Source organism: Rhineura floridana, chromosome 6 (genome assembly GCF_030035675.1).
Source record: "Rhineura floridana isolate rRhiFlo1 chromosome 6, rRhiFlo1.hap2, whole genome shotgun sequence".
NCBI classification, from domain to species: domain Eukaryota; kingdom Metazoa; phylum Chordata; class Lepidosauria; order Squamata; family Rhineuridae; genus Rhineura; species Rhineura floridana.
This window is the reverse complement of record NC_084485.1, coordinates 155646254-155661528: the sequence shown is the minus strand read 5'-3', so window position 1 is coordinate 155661528 and position 15275 is coordinate 155646254. Positions and strand designations below refer to the sequence as shown.

At 42.4% G+C, this 15275-nt stretch overlaps 1 protein-coding gene across 2 annotated transcripts in view; it reads right to left on the bottom strand.

Moving 5' to 3' along the window:
- Positions 1-2006: 2006 nt before the first annotated feature.
- SOAT1 (sterol O-acyltransferase 1) overlaps positions 2007-15275 on the bottom strand; it is a 62911-nt gene continuing 49642 nt past the window's right edge. For both annotated transcript variants that reach the window (XM_061634226.1, XM_061634225.1), the window contains exons 12-16: positions 14611-14708; positions 12314-12412; positions 9871-10006; positions 9035-9180; positions 2007-6259 (exon numbers count right to left, since the gene is read on the bottom strand). In XM_061634226.1, the coding sequence (XP_061490210.1) occupies positions 6203-6259; positions 9035-9180; positions 9871-10006; positions 12314-12412; positions 14611-14708 (536 nt within the window). In that variant the 3' untranslated portion in view covers positions 2007-6202. The remainder of the gene's footprint in view (positions 6260-9034; positions 9181-9870; positions 10007-12313; positions 12413-14610; positions 14709-15275) is intronic.

Genomic DNA, 15275 nt, shown 5'->3' with positions numbered 1-15275 from the left:
TCAATCCGGTTTTAGACTCGGTTTCGGCACCGAAACAGCCTTGGTTGCCCTGTATGATGACCTATGTCGGGAGAGAGACGGGGGGAGTGTAACCCTGTTGATTCTGCTTGACCTCTCAGCTACTTTTGATACCACCGACCATGGTATCCTTCTGGAGAGACTCACGGAATTGGGAGTTGGAGGTACCGCTTGGCGGTGGCTCCGCTCCTACTTGGTGGATCGTCTCCAGAAGGTAGGGCTTGGGGAACATTACTCGATCCCCTGGACTCTCCATTGTGGAGTCCCGCAGGGATCAGTCCTGTCCCCTATGCTCTTTAACATCTATATGAAGCCGCTAGGAGCGGTCATCAGGAGCTTTGGAGTGTATCAACTTGTATCAAGTTGTTAAATGCTTAGCTGTTCGTTTTTAGGGATTTTATCTGATGTCTATTTTACTGTATTGTATTTTATTCCTTGCTGTGAACCGCCCAGAGAGCCATTGGCTGGGGGCGGTATAGAAATGGAAATAAATAAATAAATAAATAAATGGTCATTACCAAAGTAGTCTGGTTTATGAAAAATCAGAACACAGGGACAGACCACAGGTGAAAGGAGACTGTAGCTATAGGCATAGTCAAGCTTTGAGTCTGGTATTTCTGGGGACCTCTCAAAAAAGGGTAAGACAGTTCAACTGATTAAACATCCTTCATATAAGTAGACACACTGTAGATGGAGGAGCGAGGGGAAAGATCACTGTCTTTCCTTTCCCCTGGCCTAGCCCTCATGTCTTTTCCACCACTGGGGGGGGGGGGAATTGGTTGGCACTATGCCCCACTTTCTCTAGCCAAATGCCCCACCTAGAAATGGGGCTGCCCAACCGACCAAGGAAGGCTGGCTACAGGGCTGTGTGGCAGCCACATTCCTAGGTGGGGCACCGGGTCGGCAATCCTCCCTCCTTCTCTGGTGGAAGGGTGCGAGGGCCAGGCCACGGGAGTATATTATGTAATAGGCTATGTAAACGTCAAGTTAACAGAAAATTTAGTATGAATAAAGGTTACAGTGGATGAGGGGCTACCAAACAGTGTAAAATAAAAGCTTATGCTATAACTGAGAAGTTAAGAACCTGTTTTCTAAAAAGAAAAAATAGCCACTACAATGGTTAGTGAGCGCTTTGAAAGAGTAAAGGGTAAATTAGGGCAGACATTTTTTCAGCTCACTTAAGTCATCTCTTTTCCACCCTTAACTACAGTTTCCAGGATTCACTGGGAAATCCATTGCTGTTTTAAGTGGTGTAAGAGCGCTTTAGATGTATAATATGGATGAGTCCCTACTACCCATGGCCCATCCAACCTACAATTTGAGGATAATAGACTCCTCACGTATTAGAAGACAAGCTCAGGGGTTCCCACACTGTGGTCTACAGACCACTGTCCATGCGCTTCACTGAGGTAGTGTGTGATGCCTGGATTTGTGGCTGAAGACAAGAGACGGCACATCCATTGCATCAAATATTTATATTGATTTTTGATTGTATTTGTAGTGCTGCTTTTATTTCTTGTATTCAATTGTACTACAATCTGAATTCTATGCAAACACAATAGGTACAATAGGCAAATTAAGTGTTCTGCCAATACCCTCAGGAATTTTATCCTAGCTTCTGCTTTGCTGCTAAGTCAAGGTGCCCCATAGCTAGTTACACAAAAAAATTCATATGACTTCTGCTTTGGAAGGGGAGGGAAAGAGGATCTAATCAGGACAACCACTCCCCAAAACCAGCATGCTCAGTGGGCACAGAATGCTGGGCATTGGGTGGGGAGAAAGAGAAAACCGAAGGGGTGGGAAAACAACAATGGAGTATCCTGGATGAAGTCCTGATTGGCTGACACACTGAACAGGAGCAATGCAGCATTTTGTTGCAAATCTTACTTATGAACACATCCAACCCAAAGATGCATAGACTGGAGAACACAACTTGTAGCCAATTTGGATACACTACATCTAGGCTGGAATGAATGCAGGCAGACACATTTCATAGATAGCAAAATATATTTAAATTTCTGTAGTACAGTATAGATCATATAAACCTTTCCAAGACACAGAATAGGTCACAACAGACAGTTCAGTACATTGTGGAATCAGTTAACAATTATATTCCCCACAACCAGCAACCTTTCCTGACCCACCGTGTTCTCCACCTTGCATGCAAGATGCAAGAGAAATGAGGCTTGTAGATACTGTTCCAGTGCCAAGTGCAGCTTAATTTCCTCTTCTCACCAGCATCTGTGCAAATGTTTCTGTTGCTCATTCTGTTTGAGCAAGAGGAAAACTACAGCCTCCTTGTTTTCTGAATAGGTCCAACAGCCTTATCAAACACCTTTCAAGCTAATAGGATGCCTTGCAGCAGATGGAGCTGTGCAGATCTCTGGTACAAAGGTAATATTAATTTGAATAAATCATTCAGAGATTTACAATTATGCCATACCCTTCCAGACAGCTTACATTAATAAATTCAAACCCAAAGCATAACACATGATGATGTTCCCACACTTAAAAGGTACGAGTATTTCCCCCCAAAAAACAGGATTTGATAAATTATGAAATTGTATTCTAAAGACAGGTTCAGGTGGTTCTCTTTAAAGAAGCAGCAGAAAGAGGACAGTGTAATGAAAATTCTTTGGATGGATTCAAGACTATCTTACGAAGACAAATACTGTACCTTCATAGACAGTTATTTTACAAAGAAGCAAAAAGCATATGGAATGGATTAGTCCACCATGTTAATACTGATTTAGCAATTCTACAAGCTGCATGTATACAGTTCGTAGCGTTTCAAAAGCAGAAGCCTTACTCTGTTCATAATTAATGGGTATTTAGAGTTAAGGCTCACACTTCTGTACAGACAATGCAGCGACGAGTGAACTGCCTTTACAAGCAATGTGTTTGTTAAACAATGGGTACCTTATCGGACTCATTTGGAACACATGAATTTGTCAAATGGCTTACTCACATTGCGCATATTGTCCAATTAACATCATTGACATACTGCACAATATTAAAAAGGAAAGATATAGATAGGTATTTGAGGAGGGTACAGAGCTGATGTGTCTGAACTGTGTTTGGCACACTGAACCCAGTTGCCTATCTGGTAGGCATTCAATATAGTTTGCAAAACATTTCACTGCTACAATCTCCGGCACTGTCACAAAGAAACCAAAGCTTTCAAGTTAATGAGTAAGTAAGCTGTTTGACAGCGGGGCCCTTCTGAAGGGATGTAGGGCCTGAGCAACTCTTCCCCTTCTGCAAACTGGACTGCTACCAAGTCCTGTCATTTACCACAGCTACCACTCCCGCCACCCAACTTTATTGCCTCTGGTATTCTTCAGGAGGGCAGATTTGGCCCTGAAGCTTGCATGTGCTGATCCCTGTCATGACTCGTGTGTGTGTACGTGTATGCACACACATACTGGAGTTTGATCCTACTTCAACGCAGGAAAAATTAGAACTGTGCTCTTCAAAGACACACAACACTTACTATAGAATACCTTTTTTGTTATCAATAAAATTATCAATAAATTACAGCTCAAAATGGGTGTTACATTCGCCTATTTTTTTAAAACCATGATTAACCTTTGGGGAAAAGATTCAGTTGAACAAAATGGGCTAGAAAGAGTAATTTTTATGGTCCGATTTGTAACTTTCTCTTTTGAGTTTTAAATGGAAAGCCAAAAACATTATTTAAGACTGCCTTCCAACAAACACAAAATGGATTAGAGTGTGCTGAAATTCTATGGAGAAAATGGGTCTTCTCTCCTCTTGAGAGAGCAGTTGTTTTGGTTCCTTTTCAATATTCCCAAACTGCTCCTCTCTCTCTCACACCCAGCTTGCTGAAATGCACTTGGATCGCATCACTGTAGTGATACAAATTAGCACACTTACCATGCAAACATCTTTCCTGCAGTATAAGTTAGAATTACGTTACACTTTCTATGTACCATATCAAGGGCAAAGCATGGGTCAACAGCTCAAGTATACAGAAAACATAGATATCTCCCACATGCTTATCCAAGTCTCTCTTCCTCCCCTCCCCTCCACACTCCAGAATGGGTTCCAGATGAGCTTTGGGATGGCTAGGAGAAAAACTGCACACTAAAGGCTTGCAGGCTGACTACACGGCTGAGCTTCACTGAGGGAGCACCCTACAAGCTAAACTGGCTCTACATGCTACCAGGGTATACTGTTTTTCACAATGACGTAGTTACTTCTTATGCAGTTGTGAGTACACCATCCACCCACAGTGGTATTCCAAGGCTATTTTACTGCGCAAACTGACACTCTAAGTGGAGCAGTGAGATCATTTCAACACATTTTCTTGGTTCTTCAATCCAAAATCACTACAGTAAACATCAATGAGAAATGCCAAAATTTAGATTGGGCATGCAACATAGGGAAACAATCATGCTGTTTATAACAATTTAATACTGAAGATATACTGACAGAATAGAGCAGGGATGGCTAAATGGCAGTTCATGGACTGCATCTGGCCCACAGAAAGATTGTCTGGTGGTTAACAGAACTAATGAATAATCAAGGTATGAAGTGTGTGTGGACGCGCACATGCATGGGCTTATAACTGGTGCCAATGAGAGATTTCCACCCGATGCAAATAGTGTGTGACGCCCTCAATCCAGATCAGGATCATATTATTAAAGTCACCTGTCCCTATGCCAGAAATCCAATCCAGACTGGGGCTACACAACCACTACTTACTTTTAAAATAACATGCAGTTAGTAATATCAAGTCTAGTTTGGTCCTCAGCTAGAGAAGGAAATCCTGAAGACATGGGTTTTAATAAAATGGGAATACTGCAACCCTCAGTAACAGATCACACCCATTTTCGTTATAGAAAGTGGTCCCATAGTTGTACCAAAAGGCTTCCAGATCACAGGCCACTGTCTGGATTGTAGTGCAGCCCACAGGATTGCAGAAGCTAGCCATCTCTGGGATAGAGAACACAAGCTACTCACAGTGCAACAAACTTGCAATTTAATTTTCAACTTAATTGTCATACTTAATTTAATGCTGCCTACTTTACCAGATCAGAAGCCCAAAGGCAAGTGAACCTGGCCAGGGAAATCCTCACTGCTAATGTTAAGAGATTAAATGTCCAAAGGATCGTCCTACCTAGAAGGTACATTTCAGCCATTAAAAGTTATGACTTCTTTATCAAAAGAGGAGAAAAACCAAGCTCAAAAGCAAAGCAAAAAGCTAGGCATACCTTTCACAATACGTAAAAAGGCAGGAGCATTATCCTTCAAAGCAGCATTGAGTGTAAGAAGTTAACCAGTTCCATTTATCCTGGGCCAATTTACATTTCAACAAATATCTGTTGTGGCAAAATAAAAGTTATGGACGAATCAAAGTCATACGCATATATATGTCTACTTCCACGGCAGAGGATGTAAAGCGTGTTGCTGCTGCTCCATCCAGGCATCCGCAAATCCACTTACAAGCAGCAAGTGACCTTGGCCCTGCAGCAAGAAAGGCACCAGTAACACACACCACCTTACTCAAGCCCTCCTCACTTGTGTTGTGGGGTTTGGGAAAGGTAAGAAACTGCAATTCTCTTTCCCACTGTCTGTAACCTTTTCCACATCCCAGTGCAAATACTCCTGCCTCTCCCTCAGGTCCTCTGTATGTGCTTGAGGGGAGGACAAGAGCAGTAAACAGAACATAGCTACTAAGCCAAGTCAGTGTTTGCAGATCCCCTGGCTCTATCATATATTGTGTTGAAGCAACAAAAGAATGCATAAAAATGTTGGGCAATTGTCCCATTTCAAAAGGAGATTCTGAAAGAACGCTACATTCAGACAGGCAAAACTAACCCCAATGACCCAATCCTACCATTTTGGGAGAATAAGAGAATATTAGTAACACAGGAAGCACTGGTTGCAGTAGGCAAAAAACGTCAGCTGAAACCCCTTAACCAGCCTGTTCAGTAGGATTCACGACCAGCATGGAAATGGCTCAGGTTGGCGCTGCTTACAGAATGAGAATCACCTGCTGAGCCTTCTGCAGTCCTAGCTGTCTTGAGTGATCAAATGCCATAACTAAGACAGTTACCCTTCAAAATGGCTCAAGTCATTTACAGTCATTAGCGCGAGTTAATTGTTTTTAAAAAAGAACATCTTCTGGCCTTGACCCGGAGAGAAATCTCAGAGGATGTCAAACCTTAACGTGGCAAACCCAGGAATGCGGTTTCACATAATCAAGGAAAGCGGGCTATAAGACAGAAAAGGAACAGTAATTTTAGGTAGGCAGGATTTGACACTTATCTAGTTATCTAGTGTTACCCAGTAAGCCACACAGGCTCCCTGTTTTACAAACGATATTCTTCTTATCCAGTAGCCATGTGAACAACTGCCAGTAAGAAGCCAAAGTGTTCTTACAGATGACCCAAGGCCTTCTCTCAAGTCTGCATGACCACCCACACTATAGCAGCCAACACAGAAAACCAGAAGGGGCATGTGTGACTTGCTTTTCCTGAGAACACCCCCAAACTGGCCTCTCTTCAAGGCAGTCTCCAGACCATCTAACCCTCATCTTGGCAGTTCTTCCATGTTAGGCAGAACTGTTAGGTTGTGTCCAGGTGAAGCAGCAACTCTACATGGCTTCTGCTCTGAGGCCTCCACAATCCAAGAACAAGCCCTGGGGAGTTATGGTGTTGTATCTTTTCTTGCACATGCATGTGGGCTGCTTTGGCACAATATATTAAACAAGTTAAATGAGGTGATGAATCCTCTCTTGAGGAATAAAAAAAGAGGGGGAGATCCCAAGAAGCTGAAAAATGTGGTGTTTATCTTCAAAAAAAGCTCAACATGTTTCAGCCACTATGTCACCTGGCCTTCATCAGGGGCTATAAATAAAATTGCAAGGACATACTACATTATTACACATAATAAACAAAATACATTACAGCATAAAATCATATTCTACATTAACAAAACTTTGCACTTACATAAATTGGTCTGTAATATTCTTCTCTAGCAGGACTGCTTGAAATGATAGACGACCACAAAGAAGAATTCTCATAAGCATACTCATATATATGCATCCCTAAGTTTTTTAATTCCGGTGTAACTAATCGATCATAAGGGAATTGTGTGCAACTGAGGACAAAGAATCTGGGAGGGATCATCTATGATTGTTAAAACTTATAGGAGAGGAAGAAATTCCAACCCCTCATTAAGACCACCAGGAATCAGTGTTTTTAATTCCAAAATCCATGCTGTTTCTTTCCTTAATAAAATATTACTATTTCCCCCACTTATGTTTTTCTAAAACCCAAAACTTGAAATCAGCAAAGGAGTGATAACATCTTGTAAAATGCTCTACCAAGGGGACCCCAGCTCTCATTTTTAATATTGCTGAGATGTTCCCCTATACATTTTTTGACATTTCTTGATGTTTGACCTTCCCATACACTTCCTGTGTAGCTTGGAAGAATTTGTAACATGTGCCTCTGAGCATATGGTGAGTGGTGGCAACACCTGCCATCTCCAAAGATGGAGAATTATATTTTTGTATGTTTGTTGGTGTTCTTCTTACTTTGCTTCTTTTCTGTGTTACTACTGTTTCTGCAGAGAATCTAACCTAGAAAATTATATTTCTCTCATTATTCATTGTGGAAATCTGTGTCAAATTTATATTAATTTCAAAGCCTTTTTATTGGTTAATGTCATATGATGGTGAAGACAGTCTTTTGTGTTTCAAATTGGAGGTTATGGTCTATTTATATTTTGGGTGCATTAACAGCTGAATCTGAAATTGCAGTTTGATGTAAAATCACACTGATTACAATATGTTGCCAAAGTAAAGACCAACCCAAATGGTGTTTGCATTCTGACAAATATGTAGGGCAGTACAATATCTCAGAGAGGAGGCCAGGTCTCCTGCTCCCCTGGTGCATTCACTATAGCTGCCCAATTTCCCTGCTTTTTAAAGTTTGACAGAAATATCTGTGGGCTATAGGTACATTCTTAAACCGCAAGGTTTTTTGCCTATGAGTGAATATGAGTATCTTTATGAGAATTCTTCTTTGTGGTCGTCTATCATTTCAAGCAGTCCTGCTAGAGAAGAATATTACAGACCAATTTATGTAAGTGCAAAGTTTTGTTTATGTAGAATATGATTTTATGCTGTAATGTATTTTGTTTATTATGTGTAATAATGTAGTATGTCCTTGCAATTTTATTTATAGCCCCTGATGAAGGCCAGATGACATAATGGCTGAAATGCGTTGGGCTTTTTTTGAAAATAAATGCCACATTTTTCAGCATCTTGGGATTTCCCCCTCTTTTTTATTCCTGGCTTTTTGGATGTTTGCCATTTTCTGCTTTTGGAATCCTCTTTTGAACCCAGGAGATCTGAAGCTGGCACATGAATCACAGAACACAGCAAGCAGAAAGGGAATCACTATACCCCATTGAGGCCTTTCACTCCCCTCCCTCTTAACTTTCCCCTTCTATCCTGCAAGAACCTATGGCTTTCATCTCTCCTGAAGGGCAGAAACGAATCCAGAACGTTATCGTATTCCTGTATAAGGACATGGAGGACATTACTAAGTTTTTGCTGATCTACAGCCCTTTATTCTTATTAGAAAGAAACCTTAGCTATATCTGTTCTGCACAAGTGGGTCGATGACAGAATGAAATTTTGGTTGAATTCAAAATTATACATTTTCTACATTCCAATATTGTCAAACCAATATTGGTTTACTTTGTGCGGAAATCAGCGTTTCCAACTTTTAACTCTTTTAACTTTTTCAGGTATACATGCACATATTCTTCCATCAGACACAGAGATCTGCTCATAGAATGTTTGCTCAAAACTTTGTATTTCAAGTTAGAATTTCAAATGCTGAAACGAGAATGTAAATTTTTAAAGTTTGAATTATTTTTGTAATTTTCAGATTTAAATTTTAGGTTTTGAATTAATAGTCCAGAATAACAGCTCAGGTCTGTTAACCTTACATATAATTGTAAGTGGACTACTCACATTTTTCAAAGGGCAATTCTGTCGGGCATACCACTCCTGGCTATACAGGCAAAGTATGACACCCTGGCCAAGGAAGAGTGAAGTCCACATGAACACATTCCAAATGGGGCCTTTCCGACGGTCATGGAGAATGAAGTTGAAAAGGACTAAGGGAAAAAAATTAAGTGTATTCAAAGTATGTTAAGGACAACATTAGCACTCTCTCGATTCCCAGTTAGCAAAGGATCTATGTCAGTATGACAAGGTTGCACCTTCTCCCAGAGAAAATAATGGCTCCCACCGATTTATTGGAGTGGGGTGAGAAAGTAAAGAAGCTGTAATATGGTACAACACTGGAGCAAGGCAACCCCCCCCGGCTTTTACACTAGAGCAGAGGCCTCCGAGTCACAGGCTGCAGTAGCACCACATTTACAAAGAATCAGTGGAAGCCACACACTCCTATGAGAGAAAACAAATGTGTCTGCAAGTGGATACATTATGGGGGGGGGGAGAAATATGTGCCCACCATGGTAATGCCAGTGTCAGACAGGAGAAAAGGGTGCCCTTTCAGCTGAAGACCTCCCAATTAAGGAACACTCATGAGACACTGAGAAAGTTATACATTTCAGCGCAGAGCATTAGACGTATTTACTCCAGAGCAAAACCAGGCAAGTCCTCCATCCTTCTCTGGCCATGTTCAATCAGGAAAGGGAGAATTAACTGGGCTTCCAGGTGTATGCTAGGCAGGCTTAAACACAGCACCTCACATTTCAGAACATTAAGCACTGATCACAGTTAAAAGTTAATCCTCGATTTTTTCAGCAGCACTACTGCCGGAAAGTATATTTGTTACTTACGTCCACAACACATGAAGAGGCAGAACATGACTGGATAGAAGTAACCAAAGGAGACACTCAGGACATATTCGTGTACCACAGCAGAGAGAGAGAAGACTAACAGCATAGCAGCTGCTTTGAATTTTTTCCCAAAGAGCTGGTGGTGAGAAAGACAGACAAACAGACAAGGTGAGAGGTGTAAATCTGTTACAGGATATCCATTAAAAGAGAGAGAGAGAGAGATTGTGAACAGCTTGCGATAACCACCATTACATTCATAAATATGAACAGGCGACTTGTATCCTTGTGGTGGCTTCGCGCTAGCAGAAGGGCTTCTGCTTGTACAAAGCCAGGCACCCATTTTTTGCTCCTTGCTATTCAGTAAGTACAATATAATAATAAAACTTTATTTTTACCCCGCCCTTTTCCAATAGAACTCAGGGTGGCTTACAACTAAAAACAACATCATTAAAACATACAGAGTATATTATTAAAAAAGAATTAAACTATAAGGGAAAATTAAAAACTATAAGATAAAAGTTAAAACAGCGAACAGTTTAAAATAATAAAATCATATAATATGATCACCAAGGCTATAAGACATTAATCCTGGTCGTTCTCTGTCCCAAATGCCCACTGAAATAAAACAGTCTTTACTTGTCGCCGAAAAGACGGCAAGGAGGGAGCTGATCGTACCTCACTCGGGAGGGAGTTCCACAACCTAGGGGCGACCATCAAAAAGGCCCTATCTCGTGTCCGCGTCAAATGTACTTGCGAAGGTATCCTGTTAGATCACCTGGAGGGATTGGGAATAGGAGGCACTGTTTTACAGTGGTTCCGTTCCTTTCTCTCTGACAGGCATCAACAGGTAGCATTGGGGGATGAGGTTTCAGACCCTTGGCCCCTCACTTGTGGAGTGCCACAGGGTTCTATCCTCTCTCCCATGCTATTTAACATCTATGTAAAACCGCTGGGAGCCATCATCAGGAGATTTGGGCTGCGGTGTCACCAATATGCTGATGACACGCAGCTCTATCTCTCTTTTAAATCCTCACCGGAGTTGGCTGTGGAAACCTTGTCCAAGTGCCTGGAATCCATGAGTGGGTGGATGGGAAGGAACAGGCTGAAGCTCAATCCTGATAAGACCGAGGTGCTACTTGTGGGTGACAGGGGAAGGTTGGGTGTTGTTGACCTGAAGCTTAATGGGGTGAGACTACCCCTGAAAGATCAGGTCCGCAGCCTCAGGGTTGTTCTTGATTCCAAGCTGTCCATGGAGGCTCAGATTTCGGCAGTGAGCCAGGCAGCTTGGTATCAACTACACCTCATACGGAGACTGCAACCCTACCTCCCTATTCATCAGCTCCCACTGGTAGTACATGCCCTGGTCACCTCTCGATTAGACTACTGCAATGCGCGCTACGTGGGGTTACCCTTGAAAACGGTCCGGAAACTACAACTGGTGCAGAATGCGGCGGCTCGTTTGCTTACAAACAGCCGCCGCCGTGATCACATCACACCAGTGTTATTTCATCTACATTGGCTTCCAGTTGTTTTCCGGGCCCAATTCAAGGTGTTGGTGTTAACCTTTAAATCCCTATACGGTCTCGGCCCAGTTTACCTGAAGGAGCACCTCCAGTACCACCAACTAAGCTGCCCGACTAGATCAGCCACACAGGGCCTTCTCTCAGTCCCACCGACGAAAACAGCTAGGTTGGTGGGGACTAGAGAGAGGGCATTCTCAGTGGCGGCCCCCACTCTGTGGAACTCCCTCCTGTTCGATCTCCGCCATGCCCCTTCCCTGGATACATTTCGCCGAGCCTTAAAAACCTGGCTCTTTGGACAGGCCTTTGGGATCTCCGGGGTGGGCTAATTTTTCTATGATTGTTTTATAATTGTTTATTGATTGCCCTACATTGTTCGATACTGCTGCTATTTAAAATGGTTATTGTTGACTGCATTGTATTTTATGCTGTGTTTATATTGCATTTTATCGAATTTCAATGTGTACGTCACCTAGAGTGGCTTCGGCCAGATAGGCGACACAAAAATTAAATTTTACTTACTTTTACTAAGGTGTAGGGAACACAAGAAGGGCCTCACCTGAAGATCTCAAATCCCGGGCAGGTTCATGTAGGGGGATACGATCTGTCAAATAGTCTGGACCTGAGCCGTATAGGGCTTTGTAGGTCAAAACCAGCACTTTGAATTGTGACCAGAAACAAATTGGCAGCCAGTGGAGCTGTTGTAACAGGGGAGTTGTATGGTCCCTGTAACCAGCCCCAGTTAGTACTCTGGCTGCAGCTCTTTGTACCAATTTAAGTTTCCGAACAAGCTTCTCTCTTTGCATCTTCCTCACTAGGAAAGAGACTATTGTAAGATCACTGCCCATTCCTCTGAAAAGAGGATTTTCTACTAGATTTAAAGAGATTGGTGGACGGGAAGTTTTAAGACGAGGGTTGCTTACCCAAAGAGAATCTCTGTATACATAGTCATACAGCCAGTCATGTACTACCACATTCCAGGTTCGGTAATAGTTTGAATAAGATGTAGAATTCCACCAGTCCTGCAAGGTGGAGAGGAGGTGTCAAAAGAGTAGCAACCTTAACAGTCAGTATTCAAAACTGAGGATCAAAGCGTCAAGTGCGCTCCTGCTATTCAAACATTTTTAGAGCAACTGACAGTGGAATATTTGCATCTACATCTATTTACATCCAGAGTACGGCTGCAACATATAATTTAAGTTTCCCAAACACTCACTTGCAGGCATTGCAATCTCATCTTTCCCTTCCTAAACCGCCTCCCTAAGGATAAATCACTCATGTCCCAGCATTTGCAGCTAGATCTCCAAGGCTCAAATACAACCTTGCCAGAGCCAATTCAAAAGTGACGTTTTCTCTATGTGGACAGTAGTTCCATGTAGGAAGAAACCTGGGAAGCATTCAGAAAATGACAACGTAGAAGGTAGCTGAAATTCAGAAACCATTCCCATTGTTGTCCTCTAGATGACACAAACTGATCAATAATGTCAGAGCAGTGGTTCCTAGGCTATTTTCTCCATGGATCACTTGAAAATTGCTAATGGCCTTGATGGATCACTTCATATTTTTTCTCCCTGTTGCAGCAATTGTAATGTGCAGTACTAGATGCTGTGTGGTTTTAAACTGTATTTTTATTGCTTCTTTTATTATTTTATAGCACTACAATTTGCATTTTATAGAATTCAAATTGTAATATAGTAAAATGCAATATAATAAAAGAAACAAACATACAATTAAAAGTCAGTATTACATGTGGACACGCATGGACCACCTGAAGAAAGCTGATGGACCACCATTTGGGAACCTCTGGCCTAGACTGGAAGTGACCACTTCAGAGCAAGCATCTGTACAGTCATTTGGAATGTCAACATTGAAAGGCTCTAGTGCTTGCCAACATTAAAAAAGGGCTGCAAATCAGTTCTGCCAGGCAATTTTATAAACCTAACATTTACTGAACTGGCTTTTCTTCTGTGAAACTGTGCCCAAACCTATTTACATTTGTTTAAAAAGTCAGAGACAGCAAGGCTAGAACACTATACCAAAAAAACAACAGAGTCCAACACAACAAATAAAAGTGTACATGGAAAGTCAGCAGTAACGTACAAAGGCTCTCTTATTCACCAGAGATCTGATGGTAAAGTCTTTATAGGCTTCCCAGAGGTACAGAAGGATAGTGTCTGATGGGCCTCTCTAGGGAGCAAAAATCATCCATGGCTAAGGGACAGACATACACGGCATTTCTTTCAAGTGGAGCCTTTGTGGGTTCTGCCCTACATCTTATGATATGGTCCGCCCCAGGCGTCTGATGAATCCAGATGGATTCATGAACGCGCTTGGGGATTCTCTGGAGCATGCAGTTGAGACTCTGGTGGAGAGGTGGAACACTGCAATCACCAGGGCAATAGACCAGGTGGCTCCAAAACGCCCTCTCTCCCTGAATAGAGCTCAGGCGGTGATGTGGTACACTCCACAGCTGCGAATTCTGAGGCAGGAGATGAGATGGCTAGAGCACTGGTGGCGGAAATCTCACTCTGAGGACGATTGAACACAGGTTAGAGCGGCGGCAGCAGTCTACCATGCGGCGATGAGGGCAGCAAAAAAGGATTTTTATGCTGCCTCCATTGCGTCCGCGGAGTGCTGTCCCAGGAGGTTGTTCCAAGTGTTCTGGAGCCTGGTCGGTCCAGTTGCCCCGGATCCGATGGAACAGTCTAAGACCTCCTGTGATAAATTGGCAAGGCACTTTGCGGATAAAATCAATCGTCTACAGAGAGCTATTCCATGCGCTGTGGATACAGTAAGTGAGCCAGAGTCAGCCAGGGGCATCTTGGCGGGTTGGGATCGGTTCCAGCTTCTTCCATCCAAGGACGTGGACAAGGTGCTTTCAACCTTAAAGCCTACCACCTGCTTACTTGATCCTTGCCCGTCATGGCTCATTGTGAGCTGTAAAGATAGACTGAGCGAGGGGATCAAGGCAGTGGTAAATACGTCCCTGGAAGAGGGAACAATGTCATCAGCCCTCAAGGAGGCAATAATAAAACCAATTCTAAAGAAGCCCTCCTTGGATCCCCAAGATTTGAACAACTTTCGCCCAGTCTCGAATTTACCATTTCTGGGCTAATAAATTTAATAAAAATTAAATTAATAAATTATGATATGAAATTGCAAGCAAATACCTCAGGCAGAAAAAAAGAGTGTCAGATCATGAGCCTTGCACATCACTTACCTTGTAGAACATTCTGTCAGCAAAGCGCAGCATCTCAGCAAAAGCATTAAGCCAGCAGTGAAGGAATAAAAAGAAGACCAAGAACGTCATCAATACACCTGGGGAGCAGTGAAGAAAATGTATCAGGCTAATTTCATTCATCACAACCTTATCATTATTAATTATATTTGTGACTTTTTACACTGAAGTGTCTCAGAACAACTTGCATAATAAAAATAGAACAGAAAACATTAAAACCAAATATAAAAAAGCAACACCACAAGACCTCATCCTCTATCTGTGTGTGTGTGTGTGTGTGTGTGTACACGTACAACTCCTACCCACCCCACTTAAAAGTATGAGCACAACAAGAGCACACAGATGTAACTGGTTACATTCCCAAGTTAAGAAGCAAAAGCCTATGTAGATAAGAATGTGTTTGCCTGGCACCTAAAAACAAGGCAACATTGGCACCAGGTGCACCTCCCTGGAGAGTGTTCCACAAGTGGGGAGCCACCACTGAAAAGGCCCATTTTTATGTTGCCATCCTCTGCACCTCCCTCAGAAAGGGCACACAGAGAAGGGTCTTAGATGAACACAGGCTCCGGGTTGGTTCATGTGGGAAGAGGTGGTCCTGGAGGTACTGAGTCCTGAGCCTCATGAGAATTTTTATAGGTCAAACCTAT